This window comes from Tiliqua scincoides, chromosome 2 (genome assembly GCF_035046505.1).
Source record: "Tiliqua scincoides isolate rTilSci1 chromosome 2, rTilSci1.hap2, whole genome shotgun sequence".
In the NCBI taxonomy this organism is placed as follows: Eukaryota; Metazoa; Chordata; class Lepidosauria; order Squamata; family Scincidae; genus Tiliqua; species Tiliqua scincoides.
This window is the reverse complement of record NC_089822.1, coordinates 106842147-106860585: the sequence shown is the minus strand read 5'-3', so window position 1 is coordinate 106860585 and position 18439 is coordinate 106842147. Positions and strand designations below refer to the sequence as shown.

At 44.3% G+C, this 18439-nt stretch overlaps 1 protein-coding gene across 1 annotated transcript in view; it reads right to left on the bottom strand.

Moving 5' to 3' along the window:
• Nucleotides 1–1539: 1539 nt before the first annotated feature.
• LOC136642113 (calsequestrin-2) overlaps nucleotides 1540–18439 on the bottom strand; it is a 38731-nt gene continuing 21831 nt past the window's right edge. The window contains exons 4-11 of the mRNA XM_066618346.1: nucleotides 17863–17974; nucleotides 16272–16345; nucleotides 14815–14945; nucleotides 13836–13881; nucleotides 8773–8827; nucleotides 6126–6226; nucleotides 3844–3918; nucleotides 1540–1937 (exon numbers count right to left, since the gene is read on the bottom strand). Coding sequence (XP_066474443.1) covers nucleotides 1782–1937; nucleotides 3844–3918; nucleotides 6126–6226; nucleotides 8773–8827; nucleotides 13836–13881; nucleotides 14815–14945; nucleotides 16272–16345; nucleotides 17863–17974 — 750 coding nt within the window. The 3' untranslated portion in view covers nucleotides 1540–1781. The remainder of the gene's footprint in view (nucleotides 1938–3843; nucleotides 3919–6125; nucleotides 6227–8772; nucleotides 8828–13835; nucleotides 13882–14814; nucleotides 14946–16271; nucleotides 16346–17862; nucleotides 17975–18439) is intronic.

Here is an 18439-nt window from a genome sequence, read left to right as displayed (position 1 = left end):
CTGACTCTTCCATAATTTCCCAGAGGCAGAATAGGTACTGCTAGCTTTTGACTCCAGCCATTGAGAAGCAGCTCCCCATCAAAGAAAAATGTCAAAATCCAAAGGGGCCAACGAAGAAGAAAATGGAACCTGCCACAGTTCAGCACAGAGTAGTTGCCAGGGTAATGTCCCACTGCTGAACCACCACAAAACAGAGGGCAAGATGGGGCACCGCACCTAGCTCTGATTTTCAACCAGTGTGCTGCTGCACACTGGTGTGCCATGAATGATCCATAGGTGTGCTGGGAGAGTTTAGGGGTCAGGTAATCTATTAGTAGGGGGTCATTGGAAATGTGAGACCCCCCCCCCCCCGGCAGCACAGTGTACCTTTGTCAATTGTCAAAAACCTGATGGTGTGTCCTGAAAATGTTAGCATCTTGTCAGTGTGCCATGAGATGAAAAAGGATGAAAATCACTGCTATTAGCAACTGGCTTCCCACTCCTTGCTTTCTGCTTCCCCCTTTTTTTGAGGTAGGGGGAGTGGGAATGGGTTAGAATCTAGGGCAAAAAGTAGTTCACAGGCACCACCCAAAGCCCAGACAGAAGGAGAACATTTTTGGTAAAGCTGTTCTCAAGCTGAAAGTTCAAAAAATGGGGGGGGGGGGGCCTTGAAAACAATTAGTCGTGGAACGTGGGTGATCAAGTAGATGGAGCAATCCGCTTCCTTCCAAGAGAACCAAGACAAGGCAGGGAGACTGAAAAAGTAAGTTTATTCAAAGGCTGGAAAAAAAAACTTGAGGGGAAAATGCAAGGGATAAAAACAACGCACTGATCAATTGGCAAAAAAAAAGACAAGGAGGTGGGCAAGGTGAAGGTTGGCCAAGTCACTAGAAGGCAAGCAGAAAATAAAGGAAAACTTGATGTGAGTAACCAGGCATGAACCCTCCCCTACTACCTGGTCCTATTCCAGGATCTTGGTCTTGGCATGCACAGTTCTAGCAAGGCAAGGGAGTAAGCCCCATCCTTAAGCATCAGGTGCTTCTGATGCCAGATTAGGGAAATGGGCAAAGGCATGTATGACCCCAATTTTTATAACCTGTGGGCATTAAACAGGTTTCACTTGTGGAATCTGGATATGAGAGATGACCCAGGTTCCTGAATTTTTTGCTCTTGGAAATCAGATGGGCTTCATGGTTCAGAAGCTGAATGTCAAGTTGGAAAAGAGGTTGCTCCGCATGGGACCAAGACAGATGTGCATTTAGACTTGGATCCCATCCTATCTCCAATATATCTTATTATGTTTATGAAAATATTCCAAAATCTGGAAAAAAAATCCAAAATCTGAAATACTTCTGGTCCCAAGCACTTCAGATGACGGATTCTTAACCTGCATGGTGTAAAAGTCCATCCTGATCCTTGTATGTCCTCTTGGAAGGTGGTTGGAGCTCCAGCACCTTGTAAAATACCATTTGGCTCACGGATGCCTTTATGATCATTCCACATGGTTTCTATTATTATCAACAAACTGACCTAAAGAGAAAGGTTTTCAGAGAGCCGAGATGCTAAGCATTCACCAATTATTTTTTATTGATTTCAGTACGCCTTATGCCTGGTGAATACCTTTTGGAAGCCAGAAAGCAAGTATTTTGGAAAAGGGTACAAAGGAAATGAAATTATGTCATGAGTCTCCAATGAGCCTTAGAATTAGCCTTCAGAGGTTCTAATAAGTCAATGTCTTCCCTTTAGGGGAGGGACACTGTGAGAAGTATAGATATCATGTCCAATTTTCAGACAGTTACGTCCTAGTCATCGTCATCGTCGTCATCGTCATCGTCGTCGTCATCGTCATCATCTTCAGTGTTTATCTTTCCAGAAAGGACATCTTCTATCCAATCTTCCAATTCCTCAGCTGTGGGAAAATCATCATCATCTCTGATGTCCAGCCAGACACTGTCAGCCTGAAAGAAAAGCAAACACAGAGAGGAGCCAAACATGAATGGTAGGAGCCCCATTCATTTAAGCCTGATTCCCCTATCATGTATAAGGGGAAGACTTGGATGGAGGGGACAGGAATGATTTTAGAGCAAAAGGGATGTGTAAACCTATGATGCTAGTTAGGGTGGGACCCACATGCCTTATTGACAGGTTATACCTGTTTACAGAGGCGTCATTAAACAAGATACAGCAGTCTCATTTTAACAGAAGTCTTGCACATGAAGGACAACTTGCACCCATCTTCTACCCAATTTTCATCTACCATGGCAGGGGAGTTAGGCTGGCACACATACACACTTTCTAAGACATGGGGGGGGGGAATGTGCCATGGGGGGTAGCCTTGCAGAACTTTTGCCCCCACAAAAACTGTAGCCACTACTGGAGCCAGCACGCCTTGTGAGGGACTGCACACTTTTAAGGCAGATCTCATTTCTAAATCTTTAGATTTAGTTTTCCCCACCTTTGCCCACAGTGCTCTCACTTGAGACGTAAAATAGCTTTTCCATGAAAACCCACAATTGCTCTTTTAACCGTTCTATTAAACAAAATGAAACATTTCTCCAGTGACTTTCTGGAACTCACAGGGAAAGTTCAGGAGCTTTCTGCCTTGTCATCATGCCCCCCTTTTCCTTCAATTCTCCCCTTCTGCCAGGAACTGGGAACCTCCTATGAGTGGTAAATTCCACCCCTTGTGCTTGAGGCCAAGGCTGTATTTGTGGGCTGGGCTCTGAGGTGCTGACAGCAATAAAGTACTTTTTGGAGACACCTGCTGAACAGGTATAGCAAGGGTGGTATGTATATCTTGCTCCAGGCAGCCAGATCCATTGTGCCTTCTTCCCGTTTCTCCCCTATGGCGGTTCAACTCAATGAGAGAAGTTTGTTTGAAGTGGTAAATATGCAGGTGCTTGAACATAATGATGGATTTCCATCCTCAAAGGGCAACTACTGAGGACTGAAGGTTTAGTGCTGATATTCTTTGTGTGAAGTTTGGGGGAGATGAAGGTCTCCTTGAAAGTCTCAAAATGGACAAAAAAACAACAACATTGCAACAAAATTAATAAGGTCCAAATCCTAACCCACTTTCCAGCACTAGCACAGCTGTGCCATTGGGACATGTGCTGCATCCTGCAGTTGGGTGTCGCTCAAGGAGGCCTCCTCAATGTAAGGGAATTTTGTTCCCTTACTTTAGAGCTGCACTGCCCTTATGTCAGTGCTGAAAAGTGGGTTAGGATTGTGCCCTAAGAGGCACAAGATTGTTCTAATCACTATCCCAAGATTGTGTCCTATAACTAGAATGGCAGAGGTTTATTTTCTTGAGGTAGGGGACGCACTACTGAGCAGCCATATCTGTCACTTGCAAGAAGGAAATGGTTCTGCAAGATGGCATCTGAAAACAGGGGTAGACATATCTACATGTTGCAGTAATGAAGCTCAGGTGTAGTGCTTAGACATACAATATCTAAAAGTTCTTATCTCTTTACAGGCTTTATGGGACAAAGGACAGAAGCTGCATTTGGGAATCAAGAGAGGGATGAACCATTTCTCCCCTCCCTGTTCACTACTGAACTTAATATCAAACATTCTAAGCTAGATCAGGACTAGTGCCACAGCAGAGGTTAAGGGGCAAGACATTCCCACAACTGAAATGATTTTCTGTACACAGCCACAGTTCCATCTTCAAAGCTACATAGAACACAGCATGGGCAGTAATTTCTGCCCAAAAAGTCCAATCTATGCTGCTTCAGATGGGATACTTGAAGAAGGGCAAGTGACAGAAGCAAGTCAAAGCAATGCAATTTCTGGACATTAGCTAGGCTAGAGATCAATTTATCCTTTCGTTCAACGGTTAGTGAACTTGCGGATACGCACATCTGTGACATTGACCACTCCAATCTGTGGTTTGAATAGGTCAATCTTGAACGTCTTTTCCCAATATGTGATGAGCTGTGGAAGGAAAAGAAAAGATTGTTCATGCATGAAGGTATTTCTTTATTTGCAGAATTTATATCCCGCCTTTCCACTCCAGAAAAGAGCACTCAAGGCGGCTGTATTTCCCATTAATACAACATTCCAAGTAGAGGTGTAAGTATCCAGGTGCCTAGGAGCCACTGAGAACTTCAAGACAGAACTGAAACGGGCAATTGAGGATGCTGAAAACAAGAGGGAAATGCATGGGGTTCCCCTTCCCATTCTTGTAGGACTTAAGACGGCTGCTTCCTCTTTTCTATGGAATTTTTTATTTGTGTTTCCTCCCATTTCTCCCTTGAGTCTTCCTTGAAAGCAGGGCTTCACCCAAGCACAGTTCCAGAATGCAAGTGCTCAACTCTGAGAGGTGGTAATAGGAGTGGCAACAGGAAGAGTGCCAAATGGCCTGAGCATCATGCACCAAAGTCAGAGGCAGAGTCAAAGTCAGAGGTAACTTCCAGGTTAGTTTAAACCAGTGGTTCCCAATCTTTAGGAGACTGTGGACTGCAGAGGCAAAAACTGTAATTGTCATGGACCACATGCAATCCCACACCCTTGCACACACACAAAAAATACATTTAAATTTGTGATACAAGCAGCCCTCATTATCCACAGGGATTTAATTCCCAGAACCTCTGCAGAAAAGGAAAACTGCAGGTATTCAAAACCTGCAATTTTCGCCCCTCACCCCCAAACCCCACAGGAGCTGAGCTCCGGTCACTCTCCAGAGACTCTTCTGAAACCCAAAGAAGCTGCAAACAGACATGCACAGCCTCTGTGGGCTTCCGAAGAGCATCCAGAGGTGAAAGAAGCACATCTCCCCTCACCTCCAGAGACTTCTGGTTTGGGCCGCATCAGGGGTTTGGGGACCCGCAGATAAAGAAATCCGCAGGTACCAAAGCCGCGGACAAAACAGGCTGTCAAATTAGAAAAGGTTTATTAGAGATTTATTATTTATAGAGAAGATTTGTGGTTTGCTGTTTTCGCTGCTAGCTGTAGGTGGTCTGTTCTCTGCCCTCTCCATGGGGGACTGCTTGCTCAGAGAGACACTGGAAATGATCAAAAGCGATTTTTTTTCCCAGAGACCTCGCGGACCACTTCTCAGGGTCTCGCAGACCACCTGTGGTCCCTGGACCATGGGTTGGGAACCAGTGGTAGTTTTTAGTTAAGCACTGTCTGTATGGAAGGCAGGTGCAGGAGGAATAGCAAAAGACACCAATCAGAACAAGATCCCTCCTCTCACAACTCAGGTCTTTGTCTCTCCTTCCTCTATACTGGCTCCTCTGCAAACATTTTCCTACTCCTGATTCTAAATTTCCTAGAAGGGAACAAAGTTAGCGACACAGTGGGAGCCCTGCCATAGTCCTGCAGCATTTCTAGCTAGACTAGGCAGCTGCCCTTCTGCTCCCCTCTGCTGGTTGTCTGAAGTAAATTAAGCACTTCTTGGACCCAAAGCTTCCCGGACAGGTTGTGAATCTAAGTGGAAGGAAAGCTGGAACAGAGAGGCTGATTCCCCCTTCCCCCTCTGATCCCCTTTAGGCTCAAAACCATCTTTCAAGCATCCACAACAGGAGACTAGCCATCAGAGCTGTCATTAAGGCACAGCCTGAGGGGCACCCACTCCAGACACTCTCACAAGGGGAGTGCAAGAGTGCCCCCAAACTCTGACTTAGTTATGGAGGAAGTGCTTGCTGCAGTGCTTCCCATGCCCCGCTCAAGAAGCAATAGTGTGTGCCCAGTGGCCACGGTGCCCTCCCCCTTCTTCGGGGAGAACCCAGAAGTGACTGCCCATGTACTGCTTGCAGCACAAAGGCAGTTACCTCCAAGCTCTCCCTGGAAGAGGGGGTGTGAGCCGCTTCGTGTGCCAACCCCCTTCTCTGGGAAGAAACTGGAAATGATGTCACAACATCATGTGACATCACTGCCCTGGGGTGTCAGGGCATGACATTGTGCCAGAGCAGGACGTTACACCTCTGATAGCTATGTCTGCCCAGGCTAGTTCGGATTTTTAAAAAATTGCAGGGGGAAGTATCACAGAATTGCACATCGACCATATTTGGATCCTGAAGCTGCTGGGAGGAATACATGAGAAGGGTAATTTTGATCTTTATACAATTGACTTTGCATACAGAAAGGTGCTGTAGAAACTCTGGTTCATAAACGACAACCATCCTGCAGGTACTCACCAGAGGAAAGTCGTCTGGATCGATCCACACAATGCTCAGATCAGGATTGTCAGTGTTGTCTCTGGCAACTTGCTTCACAATCTCCAGGAATTCAAAGCCATCTGAAATGATACACTAAGATAAATTCCTCTCATGTATATACACCAGGAGAAAAATGCTCTTTTTTCACAGTCGTTGAGGTGAAAAGTACAACTGCCACATATGAATCGTGTTCGTGCCACATATGAACCACATCTGACAGTGTTCCAGTGGTTAAAGTATCACTGTCAGGACAAAACAACTGGTCACTTCCAAGGTCCTTGATAATTTTCAGGACTTCAGAGAGTGATGCAGTATTATTAGGTAGAGAGGTTTCCAAATTTGGGGGGGGGGTGTGTTGTTATATTCCAGGATCTGCTCCCACTAGTCAATCCGCTCTAGGTATTGACTTGCAGGGTTGGTGTCAGGGGTCAGTGTAATTGGGCCTATAATTGGGCCAAGGGCCCAGAACACTCAGGACCACCTTGTGGCAAATGCCCTGTGTCCCGTCCCCCCCACACACACACCTTTGCCTATTTTCCCTTATTTTCAGACACTCCTAACCCCTCAGGAGCTCCTGTGCAGGGTCAGCAGTCTCAGAGGTTCTGGAAAGTCCTCCTATAGCATTCTTCCTTTGTTTAGAAATTCTCCAGCCATGTGCAGGATGTTGTCTGGGATAGCTAGTCTGCCTGCTAATAAGGCTGCCTTGTCCAGTGGGCAGCTAACCTTTCAGTCCAAGTAAACAGGGCGGATGGAGAAACCAGGTGGGTTCCACTCGTCCAGTCAGGTTACTTGATGACATCATCATCAAACATAGTTTTTTAAGCCTAAGCACAGGAAACTTGGATGTGCTTTTCCACCAGTCAGCTGTGAGAACTCTAGTGCTAGGACACCACAGGGACCCACTTACTGTACAGTAATTCAAGGGCTGAGAAATCCAAGGACAATGTAAGCAGCGAGTGGTAAGAATTGTAAAATTGGCTAGATGTGTTAAGGAATTTTCTTTTGCATTTGTTGTCTTTTTTAAAAAATTCAGGCCAGCTTGCAACCTTCCCCATGATGCATTTGTTGTCTTTTTTTTTTAAATTCAGGCCAGCTTGCAACCTTCCCCATGATGCATTGGGTGGATGACTTGTGGATTTTGAGCTTGAGTAACATCCCAGCTCCATCTGCTGGGTGTTAAGGGTTAACTGTATCCATTTGCTCATGCTCTGCCCTGTGTCAATCTTGCAGAGTCAGGCATTTTCCATCAGCCTGCTTGTACTTTTTCTACTCCCCTGCTTAATTCCTGTTTAATTCTGTTTTATTCATTTATATTATTCATTTATCCAGTGGTATTCAAACTGGGATGTCGCGACGCCCCAGCCTGTGGGTCCCTGCCTCTGCTCCCTTAAGGGGCGGGGGGCAGCCAGGAGACAGGGAGAAGGCAGCGGCGCAATCCGCAGGATCGCGCCGCTCAGGGGGGCTGCAGGGGCTTGGGTGCACTTGCCCAAGCCTCCAGCAGCCTCCCAGGGGTGCGGGGAGCCCTGTGCAACCTTTGGCAGCGCTCCCCAGGTCAGGAAAAGTGAAAGCGGAGCTATCACGCCCCACTCCGCAAAACTGGAAGCGGAGCACGACTGCTCCGCTTTCCCTTCTGACGGGGCTGCAGGGACTGGGGTGCACCCTCCGGTCCCTGCAGCAGCTGTCCCTGTATGCAGGGGGCCCTGCACAAGCGCTTGCAGGGCACCCCAGGTCAGAGAAAGAGAGAGTGGGGCGATTGCACTCCACTTCCGCTTTTGCGGAGGCAGAGCAGATCACTCCACTCTCCCTTTCCCTGACCTGGGGAGGCCTGCAGGTGCTCGCACAGGGCTCCCTGAACACAGGGATGGCTGCTGCAAGGACTGGAGGGTGCACCCCAGTCCCTGCAGCCCCCTGAGTGATGCAATCCTGGGAATTGCATTGCTGCCTTCCCCCTGCCCCTGCTGCCTCCCCCCCGCCCCCGCAAAGACTTACTGCGGGTTTCAAACTCCCGGAGAGTTTGAAAACCGCAGCATTTATCCATTCTGTTTAATTTCTTTTTGGGACATTAAATAAACTAGCTACATTTTGACTCTTTGCTTGTCTAGTCCATGTTCAAGTGTAACTCAATGAGTTGTCACATCGCTCTGAAGATACTACTGTGGGTTTGGTTTTCAATAAGAACCCCTGGGGTTTAGTGCTCTCTGGTAAGGTTCCCCCCCCCCATGGCTCCACTCTGCCTGGCCTCTGTAGCCTGAGACAGTTGCAGTAGTTAAAAGCTATCAATGGTCTCTCCCATTCAGTTGCTGACCCAGTAAGGATAAATTGGGGAGCAGGACAGAATGCATCTGCGCTAACCACTAGATGCTACTCCACTTGGTCAGCCTGCCTTCTTCCAGGTCCTTTTCTCTGACACCCATGCTAATCCCTGAGACCCCTCTGTGCGTATAGCATTAATGCTGTAGTGGTAGAGCCATTTTCTCAGTGCCCATGGAAAGCAGTGTGCTAAGGGACTGGGTTTGGTACCGGTTCTGTTTACTTGCATATGGGAAATGATAAACTGTACTTCCCTCTTAGTTTTGAGAACTCGGAAGAGCCTGTGTGGATGGAAATGGATAAAAAGGTCTCCCACCTGGGTCCTCTTCTTCAGCAAATGCCACAATGTGGATCCCATCCAGGTCATCTTCCTGAGGGCAAGAAAAATGTTAATGATCAGTTCTAAGATCTGAAGGAGAGGAGCTGGAACTAGAGAGGCACAGCTGCAGGAGGTAAAATGATCAAGAGGTATATGGGATTTGAGGTGTTTCTGTAGATCAAGGGTCTCCAAACCCCAGCCCAGGGGCCAGATGTGGCCCATGGAGAGCCTCTATCCAGCCCGCAATCAGCCTCTGATCACCTGAGAGCCTCTGGCCCAGCTGACCAACACAACCAGAGTTGTGCTTGTGGGGCAGGGGAATGGGGGTCCATTTAAGTGTATGCTTTATTTCTTGGGTTGTGTTGGTACTTGGAGAAATCCTGGTCATTCTGTGGCTTAAAGAATGGATATTGTTGCAAAACAAAAAATTGTTGAAGTTAGAAGGATATGATTTAAGATTTGGTTGGCATGGATATCTTTGGTATGATAAGCTGAAAGTGAATATGGAATTCAAGAATCATTATGTTAGACATGCACTGTGGAAGATATGGAATCGTTATAAGAAAAGGTTTTACAACAAAATTCCACTCTTAGCTTCACCACAAGAAGCACATTTTGGTTTGGGAACAGTACCAGGAGATAAATGGTTATTGTATAAGAATTTATTGAAATGTAATCAAGGTCAATGTATTTTGAAGTCTAGAGAGGAATTGATTGTAGAGGGTTTTGACTGCCAATGGTTTATGTATTTACAATTATTAGAAAGATTTAAAATTGATAAAAAATTATATGGTTTTGAAGAAGGAGAGACAATATTGGAGAAACAATTAAGATCAGATGAGCAGGTAATATCTAAAATATATAAATTGCTTTTGAAGTTTGAAACAGAAGATGAACAGGTTAAAGAATGCATGATCCAGTGGGCAAAAAATGTGAGCTATGAACTTTCAATGGACAGATGGGAGAAATTATGGATAAAACAGACAAAATTTACTTTGAATGTTAACATTAACGAAAATATATATAAGATGATTTATCGTTGGTATGTGACACCAAGTAAATTAGCCAAAATGTATGAAACTATGTCCAATAGTTGTTGGAAATGTAAGAAACAAGAGGGAACATTTTACCACATGTGGTGGACGTGTTCAAAAGTTAAAAAATATTGGTCACAAATTCATGCACAGATACAGTTGATCTTAAAAACAAATATACAATTGAAGCCAGAAGTATTTTTATTAGGTATGACAGATGAGTATGTGGAAAGAAAAAATGAAGTTTTATTTTTGTATATGATAAGCACTGCCAGAATACTTTATGCTCAAAATTGGAAGACTATGAATATACCTTCGGTGGAGGAATGGTGGATAAGACTTATGGATTATGCGGAGATGGATAAATGAACAATTTTGCTTAGGGAGAATTCAACAGAAAACTTTTTGAAGAATTGGAGTCCAGTTATTGATTTTTTGAATCAGAGAGAGGATGGGGATTTGAGGTATTTTGGATTTGAAGATTGATTTTGAAGTATTAGTGGTATAGATTAATATTTGTTAATGTTTGGACTGTATGTATTTGGATTATAAGTATGGGAATGTTTTGGCTTCGCTCGTGCTGCTTTATTAGAATTTTGTTTATGTATGTATTTGTTTTTTTATTTTATGTTTATTATAGTTAAATAAATAAAAATGATACCAAAAAAAGGAGAGAAAAAAAGAGAGAGAGAAATCCTGGACATTTGAGCCCATTCATTTATTCCTTCATCTAAGGTACATCTCTAATGTATTTATTTAAATTTTATATTTAATTTTTTTTTCCGGCCCTCAACGCTGTGCCAGATATTTGATGCAGCCCTCTGGCCAAAAAGTTTGGAGACCCGTTGTAGATTAAGGGAAAATGAATACATGCAATCCCCATATCCACAGATTGGATTACACAAGACAACACACATTTTGTTTCCTTAAACATTACACCAATTCCTGGGTATATTTGGAGATACAGTATAGCCTCATTAGTGAATGGTTCAAGCAGCTAGACCTGGACGATCCAGGTTCAAATCCCCCCTTAGCCACGAAGCTTCCTGGGTGACCTTGGGCCAGTCACTTTCTCTCAGCCTCACCTACCTCACAGGGTTGTTGTGAGGACCAAAGTTGGGAAGGAACTATGTACACCACCCTGAGCTCTTTGGAGGAAGGGCGGTATAAAAATGTGAAAAATAAAAAAAATAAAAAATGATAGGACAAAACAGATGCCATTTTTGGAATCGGCACCCCAAATTCATATCAAACCACCATAAAGTTTGGGAAAAACTTTTCTGACCCTCAATTTTGTAGGCCTGTGTTATCAGTGGATCTGGGGCTCCCATTAGCGTTATGTAAATGCTGACCCCGGCAAAAATATTCTTCCTTTAGGGTCATTATAAGCATAAAAACTAATAGCAATGCGCAGGCTGCCTCTTGGCACCCTGAACACTTGAAAAGAGTCACTAGATCAAGGTTAACAGGAAGCTGTTAACTTCTGCTTCCTGTTAACCTCAATTTAGTCTTTTCAAGTGTTCAGGCTGCCAGGAGGCAGCCTGCGTATTGCTGTCTTCTTGCATGCTTTATAGCAACCCTGTAAAGGAAGAATATTTTCACTGGGGTCAGCATTTAAATAACACTAATGGGCATGCAGGGGATGCAGAGACAGGGTTCCCCATATCTACAGTTTCAATATCTGGGGGGGTCCCTGAAACGGATTCCCCGCAGATACAGGGGCACACCTGTATAAACAGGATCAGCTTATAGAGTTTAGAGGCCACTGTGAATATAAGAACCAATGGAAGGACACAAAATAGCAAGGTACACTGTGTATGAAGGTGAGAGTTAACTGGTTTGCACCATTTATACATTTTTTTACATATAGGTCTTACTGATATAAGTTTGGGCACAATCTTAACCAGGTCTACTCAGAAGTAAGTCCACTTTTGTTCAATGGGCCTTACTTTCGGGAAAGTGTGGTTAGATGCTGTGGAAGAACTCCTTGCCACAGGATGTGGTGATGGCGTCTGGCCTGGACGCCTTTAAAAGGGAATTGGACAAGTTTCTGGAGGAAAAATCCATTATGGGTTACAAGCCATGATGTGTGTGCGCAACCTCCTGATTTTGGAGGTGGGCTATGTCAGAATGCCAGATGCAAGGGAGGGCACCAGGATGAGGTCTCTTGTTATCTGGTGTGCTCCCTGGGGCATTTGGTGGGCCGCTGTGAGATACAGGAAGCTGGACTAGATGGGCCTATGGCCGGATCCAGTGGGGCTGTTTTTATGTTCTTATGATTGCAGCCTTTATCATTTTTGGGGTGTGTGATGAATACCCTGTCTCTTCCCCCATTTTTGGCCTATTTTTCCCTTATTTTTGGACACTACTACCATTCGCAAGACAAGGAAGGTTCTTTCTAAGGTATTAGATTATTGTATAGTTAGAAAGCCTCCAGGCTGAGAATTCAAAGAAATAAGAATGAAGGGGACTGTGAAGGCATAGAAGGAGAAGGAAGGGGATCTGTCAGGGGTTTTGTCTATAAAGCCAAATAAAAAAACAGGAAGACTTGAGAGAGCTTGATATTAAAAAAAAATCTGGGGATGGTTTTCTTCTTAAAAGCCACAAGGGTGGCAGTGAGGCCTTGGCTACTGGGCACAGTGAAAATGATATTGGCAAAGGCCATATTAGTTGGCAGCTTGGCTGTTATTGTGCACCTGCTATGAATGTCATCTTGGAATTATACCATGGAAAACCCTCATGTTCCTGGTCTCCCACCAATCCCAGCTTTCAATTTCAATTGGTATTAATGCAAGAGAAAAAAAAAATTCCATCTAAATGCTAATTTCTTTCCCCTCTGAGCCCACAAGTGACAGAACCCCCATAAAATGAAGAGCTAAAAGATTAAGTGGAAAACATCATTTAGGAAAAAAAAATTGCAAGAATGAGGGTTTTGCTGGCTTCTACAGGAGAATCAGATTTTCACAGGGACGTTTGGAGAAGATTTACTACTGAAATCAGAGCAAAAATAGTTCACTGTAGTGTGTGGCTTGGTTTGTTTTTTTCCTCAAGACAATTTCCAGCTGACTTAGCACATACACAATACCCAAGTCGATAACTCATTAAACAAGTGGCCAACACTTTGCTGTGGAAGAATCCTGGGCTTAATTTTCTCAGGATCTTCTAAGGTATTGTTAACACTACCAGAAAACACATGCTGCCATTCCACTTAGGAAAGGAACACATAGGCCCGCTTTGCTCTTTGTGAGTTGAAACTGCATTATAGAGAGTTGGAATCCATTGGCCCAGGATCATCTATTCTGACAGCATCTCTGGTCCTTTCCAACCCTGCTACCCGAGTTCCTTTTAAGTGGAGATGCCAAAGCTTGAACCCAGGCCCTTGTGCATGCAAGGCATGTGCTTGACCACTCCAGGCTCTCCCCTAATTGCCCAGTACACAACTGTCCTCGTTCCCTATCCTTCTATCCCCGACACACACACTTACTCCCTTCCTCATGGTCTAGTCTTCAATAAATGTAATAAAAACCTGTGATCTGAAGTCAGGTATTGAGAGCTGCATATAGACACACATCTCTGAAGTGATCTGTCCTCTGTAGATCTGCACTTACCCCTGTTTGAATAGTCATACCAACTTTCAAACTGAATCAAGATAAGGACCAACTGGGTCTTTCTGATTTGTACCCTTGTTTACAAGCCATGGTTCAGCTACAGCTCCCAGGTTTTTATAGCATGCAGAACTGTGGCTTAACAACCTAGGGTTCCTTTATGCTTGAGGTGAGGAGGAAAGGGGGGTGGGAGATTGTGCATGGTCTCAGTCCTCTTTTGCCTCACATTCCTGATGCAACAAACCACTGTTTGTGGGATAATCAGAACCAGGTCAAGGAAACTTTAGCCACATGCATATAAGCCTACACAAATCTTGCCTTTGTTGATTGTGTGGAAATCCTCTTTTGAGCTCTGTAGCTAGCCCAGACCCTTTCTCATTAGAACACTTCCTGAAGAAATTACCTTTCCTGCCGCACTTACCCAAGTCTCAAACATGTCTTCTGGGCGCAATTTGCGTAGTGTGGCTCTGAAAAAGAGAAAAGTGAAACTCTGTTTTATAGAGTCTTTATTCAGTATACTTGTAATTGTAAGCATTTGTAAAGTCAACACATCCTCAAGAGACTTGACCTTGGTCATCCTGGTACACCAGTTTCCACTCCTGATCCACCTACTGGCCGTTCTCTTTCAAACTCAGAGGGTCTAATTTCCAGCTGTGAACAGCAGTAACTCAAAAGGGGTGATTGGCTCCTTTCAGGGCCAGGCTCAATATATGATGTAATGTTTTATTTCTATCCACTTCCTACACAGGCTGAAAAGGGTAGCTTCAATGGAGCCAGCATGTGATGGAAGCTTTATGTAACCCATAGACCAGTGGTTTTAGAACTCTCATAGAGAGTTTGCACTGCTGTAAGTTCTTGTGGGGGCAGGGGGGAGGCAGCAACGCAATCCCCAGGATTGCATTGCTCAGGGGGGCTGCAGGGACTGGGATGCACTCACCAGTCCCTGCAGCAGCCATCCTGGGGTGAGGGGAATCCCGTGCAAGCATTTGCAGGGTTCCCCAGCCTGCAGAAAGTGAAAGTGAAGCGATCACGCTCCACTTCTGCAAAACTGGAAGTGGAGCGCGATCGCTCCGCTTTCACTTCTGATGAGCCAGGGAGCCCTACAGACGCTCGCGCAGGACTCCCCTCACCCCAGGATGGCCTGCTGCAGGGACTGGTGAGTGCATCCCAGTCCCTGCAGTCCCGTTAGCGAAGCAATCCTGGGGATTGTGTTGCTGCCTCCTCACTGCCCCCGCCCCTTAAGGAGAAAGAGGCCAGGGCCTTCAGGCTGGGGCGTCGCAACGCTCCAGTTTGAAAACCACTGCCATAGCCCAATCCTATGGGCTCTGACCAGCCATGGAACACAGCATTCTGCATGAAAAGTTCCTTTCAGTGGCACGCTCAGTAGCCATTCTCTGTACCTTTTGTGTTCATTTACAAACTCAACCAGCTCCTCTTCTGTATATGGCTTGTCAGGGACGTGGACCGGATCATCCATAAATGGCTCATAGAAATCAACCTCATTGAGCTTCAGACCCAATTTCTTCGCAACCTATAAGAAGCCAAAGTTATCATACTGGTGAATTACAGAATATTCTGTTGCTGAAAAACACAAAGCCCTACCCCAAATACTTTCTAGCACTGAAAGAAACATTGAAAATATAGACATGTTGAAAATTAAATACAAGGTTGTAGTACTGCTTACTTTCACAAAAACAACAAAATGCCTTTCTTTAATTTGCTGCCTGTGCTTACGCAGCAGATTGTCTACACCAGCAAAGCTGCTTTGAAAATGAGTAAAGCAAAACTGAAGCTGGAGACCAAGCAGCCATGTTTGTTTCAAAAACAGTGTTGTCTTTCATGCTGCAAAACAGATTCACAAAAAACCATTTCTTATGAATAAAGAAATACAGCGCAACTCAAACCAAGCAGTTACATCTTCTACATGACAACTTATGGAAGACTTTACCTAAACGTATTCAGTTTAAGAAACATTACAGCAAACAGGTCCTCTCCTCCTCCCCCTACTGAATTTTCATCCCTGTTCAAACACAGGAAGGCCATTGAATGGAAGGTCCAGGGCCTGTCAATTCACTTGGTGACTGACAATAGCTGAATTTGCCAGTGACAGGACCATTGCATCCTGGACAACTGTGTCCCGGTCAAATGTGTCCCAGTATTGGTCTTTTGCATCCCTTCTTTTTTTATCTCAGACATTTGTGTCCTATTTTTATTTTTAAAATGCATAGGTAGTGTTAGGTTTAGGGTTGGGATAAGAGGATATGGATGTTTAACATGGGGTTTGTTGTCTACTTGTAGTTTGCTTGTTGCCCAGTTATAGTGGGAAGTAAATAACCAGGAAAGAAGATAAAACCAGACATGAATGTCCAGGGACACAAGTGACCAGGAAGCATTTGACCAGGACACAATTGTCCAGGATGCAAATAACCTAGTACTGAATTTGCCATTTGTCAGCTGCAGACTTGGACTGTACTCCTCCATTGTAATGTTTGAAGGGAGGCTCTATGTCCGTAAGCATGCAACAGAGTGAATATGATCTAACAAACCCTGACCAATGGCTGCTCCTCAGAATCTTTCTGCTGTCTGTCCCCCTGAGTGTTTACTGGTATGCATTTTCTCTTACAGCACTTACTGGAGAATGGGCAAAGCTGCTTTTGCCACACCACAAAGTCTGGTGGCATTCTCAAGCTCCTCAAGATGAATGATGCTGAGGGTGGTTTAAAGGCTAATTAGCTGTGCAGTTCTTTCAAGGAACAGAGGCACATCTACCCAAGTTACACACAATGTCCACTAGGCTATTTTAGCCCTCATTTGCTGCAGCTCTTAGGACACAGTTCCAGATATTCCAGGTACTTACCCCTTTGTCGAAGGTGGCAAAGAACTTGACATAGGGCTGGAAATGTTCAGCTGCTTCCTCAAATGCTTTGTAATCTGAGGAGAAAGAGACAACTTCATGTGTGGTCTGCTTAAATGAAGTTCCACACAAGCAGGGTTGTCACCTTCTGAAAAGTGAATCAAAACAATGCCACCCCTCCAGAAACAAAACAAGCAACAAATCTGAAGACTCTGTCATGGCTATCTTTGCAGCTGAGTTTTGACACCTTGCTGAATTCTGCCAGCACAAGTCAATTCTTTTCTCATAGAAATTGGAAATGAAGCTAAGATAATCATTTTTATCCTAACACCCTGATCCGTAAGTACATATACACAAAGCAATTTGTTTGGATGAGCAACTGCACAACTTCCTAAAAGGCAGACTTGTACATTGGATCTTTTTAAAAATAAAATCTCACTGAAAATCACCAGATCATCTCTGAGCAATCCATATAGATTTCCCATTCCAGTAACACAGTTCATTATATAATATTGGTCAAGAATATTGCCCAAGTCACCCTGGAAGTCAAATGTGTTAATCATGTCCTTTAAATTATGTCCTCCCAGCCCACAGCCTGGGATAACTCTGGTGGGCCACTGTTTGATACAGGAAACTGAACTAGATGGGTCCTTGGCCTGATCCAGCACCTTATAACAGTGCAAGGGAACCTGCAACTTTTCTTCAAACCATCTGTTGTTCAAACTATCTCTAGACTGCTGTTACAGAGAAATCTGAGTTTCTGCCTATTTTGATGCCACAGAGATTATGGCAGAGCAATGGTTTTCCAATTGTACAGCAGGCTCGTCTTGAGAGGTGAGAAAACCTGAAGACGGTGCATGTGAGAAGAAGTTGAGAATTTCTATTAAAGGATAGGATCTGAAAAGAGGTGGTTTTCCCTTACTAGCCAAGACTTGCCTAAACGGCAGGTCTCACAGATGGTCACACTAGACATGAACATAAATGCCTTACTTCCACTTCTGTGTTTTTGTTTTTCCTGAGGAAACAGCTTATGGAAGGGAACAACAGAACAGCCTAAAACCACTGCAAGAGGGGGAGGGGTATTTTAGTACTTTGTCCCTGCTGCAGTTCCACTCCCTGTCAGTGCATACTATTTTTAATGGGAAAAAAGTTTCAGTGGAAAGCAATGGACACTTTTTCGCATTAAAAATCGTGTGTGGGCAGGGAAAGCATCCAATCTGACCTTGAGTCATATCAGATTTGCTTTTTTCTCATGAAAGCAACTTGCTCTTCTGATTTTATCACGGGGTCAGAGATGTCCTAGTCTATTCCCCCCTTCATCCGTCCAGACTTATGACTCCACTAACTAAACCAGTGATTTTCAACAGGTGTGCTGCGGCACAGTGATCTGCCACAAATGGTCTGCATGTGTGCCACAGAAGTTTTGGGGAGGGTCATATATTAGTAAAGCCATTTGGGGAGGTGAGCCCCCAGCCAGAAGCTGGGTGTGCCTTGTCAATTTTCAAAAAAACCAGTGGTATGCTTTGACAATTTTAGTGCGTTTTCAGTGTGCAGTAAGATGAAAAAAGATTGAAAATAGCTAAACTAAATGTACGTTCTGAGTCTTCTCCTTTGAAGTAGCCAATGAGTTTTATCTCCTCTTCAATGTGGTCAAAGGCCTCAAGTTCCAGCTTGCTGTTGATGATCTCCACTGGGTCTTCCATCAGCTGCCATGAAAAAGTTATTATTATTATTATTATTATTATTATTATTATTATTATTATTATTATTATTATTATTTATATACTGCTTTTCCACTAAAAGTTCACAAAGCAGTTTAGACAAAAAATCAAATAACTGATGGCTCCCTGTTCCAAAAGGGCTCACAATCTAAAAAGATGCAAAAGAACACCAGCAGGAAGCCACTAGAAAAGACACTGCTGGGGTGAGGGCCAGTTTACTCTTCCCCTGCTAAAAAGAGGAGCACCCGCTTGAAAAAGTGTCTCTTATCCAGTTAGCAGAGGTAAATTTAGTCAAGGACAACAACTTCTTAACGATACAGGCAGTGTGGCTATATGAAACAATGCGACTCACCAAAAAATGGGTGATAGTTGCATATATCATTTGGCACAGTCAACGGGAAGCTCTTCCTATCCCGACTGTCACAGAAGTTTAGGCTTCCTACCCCTATT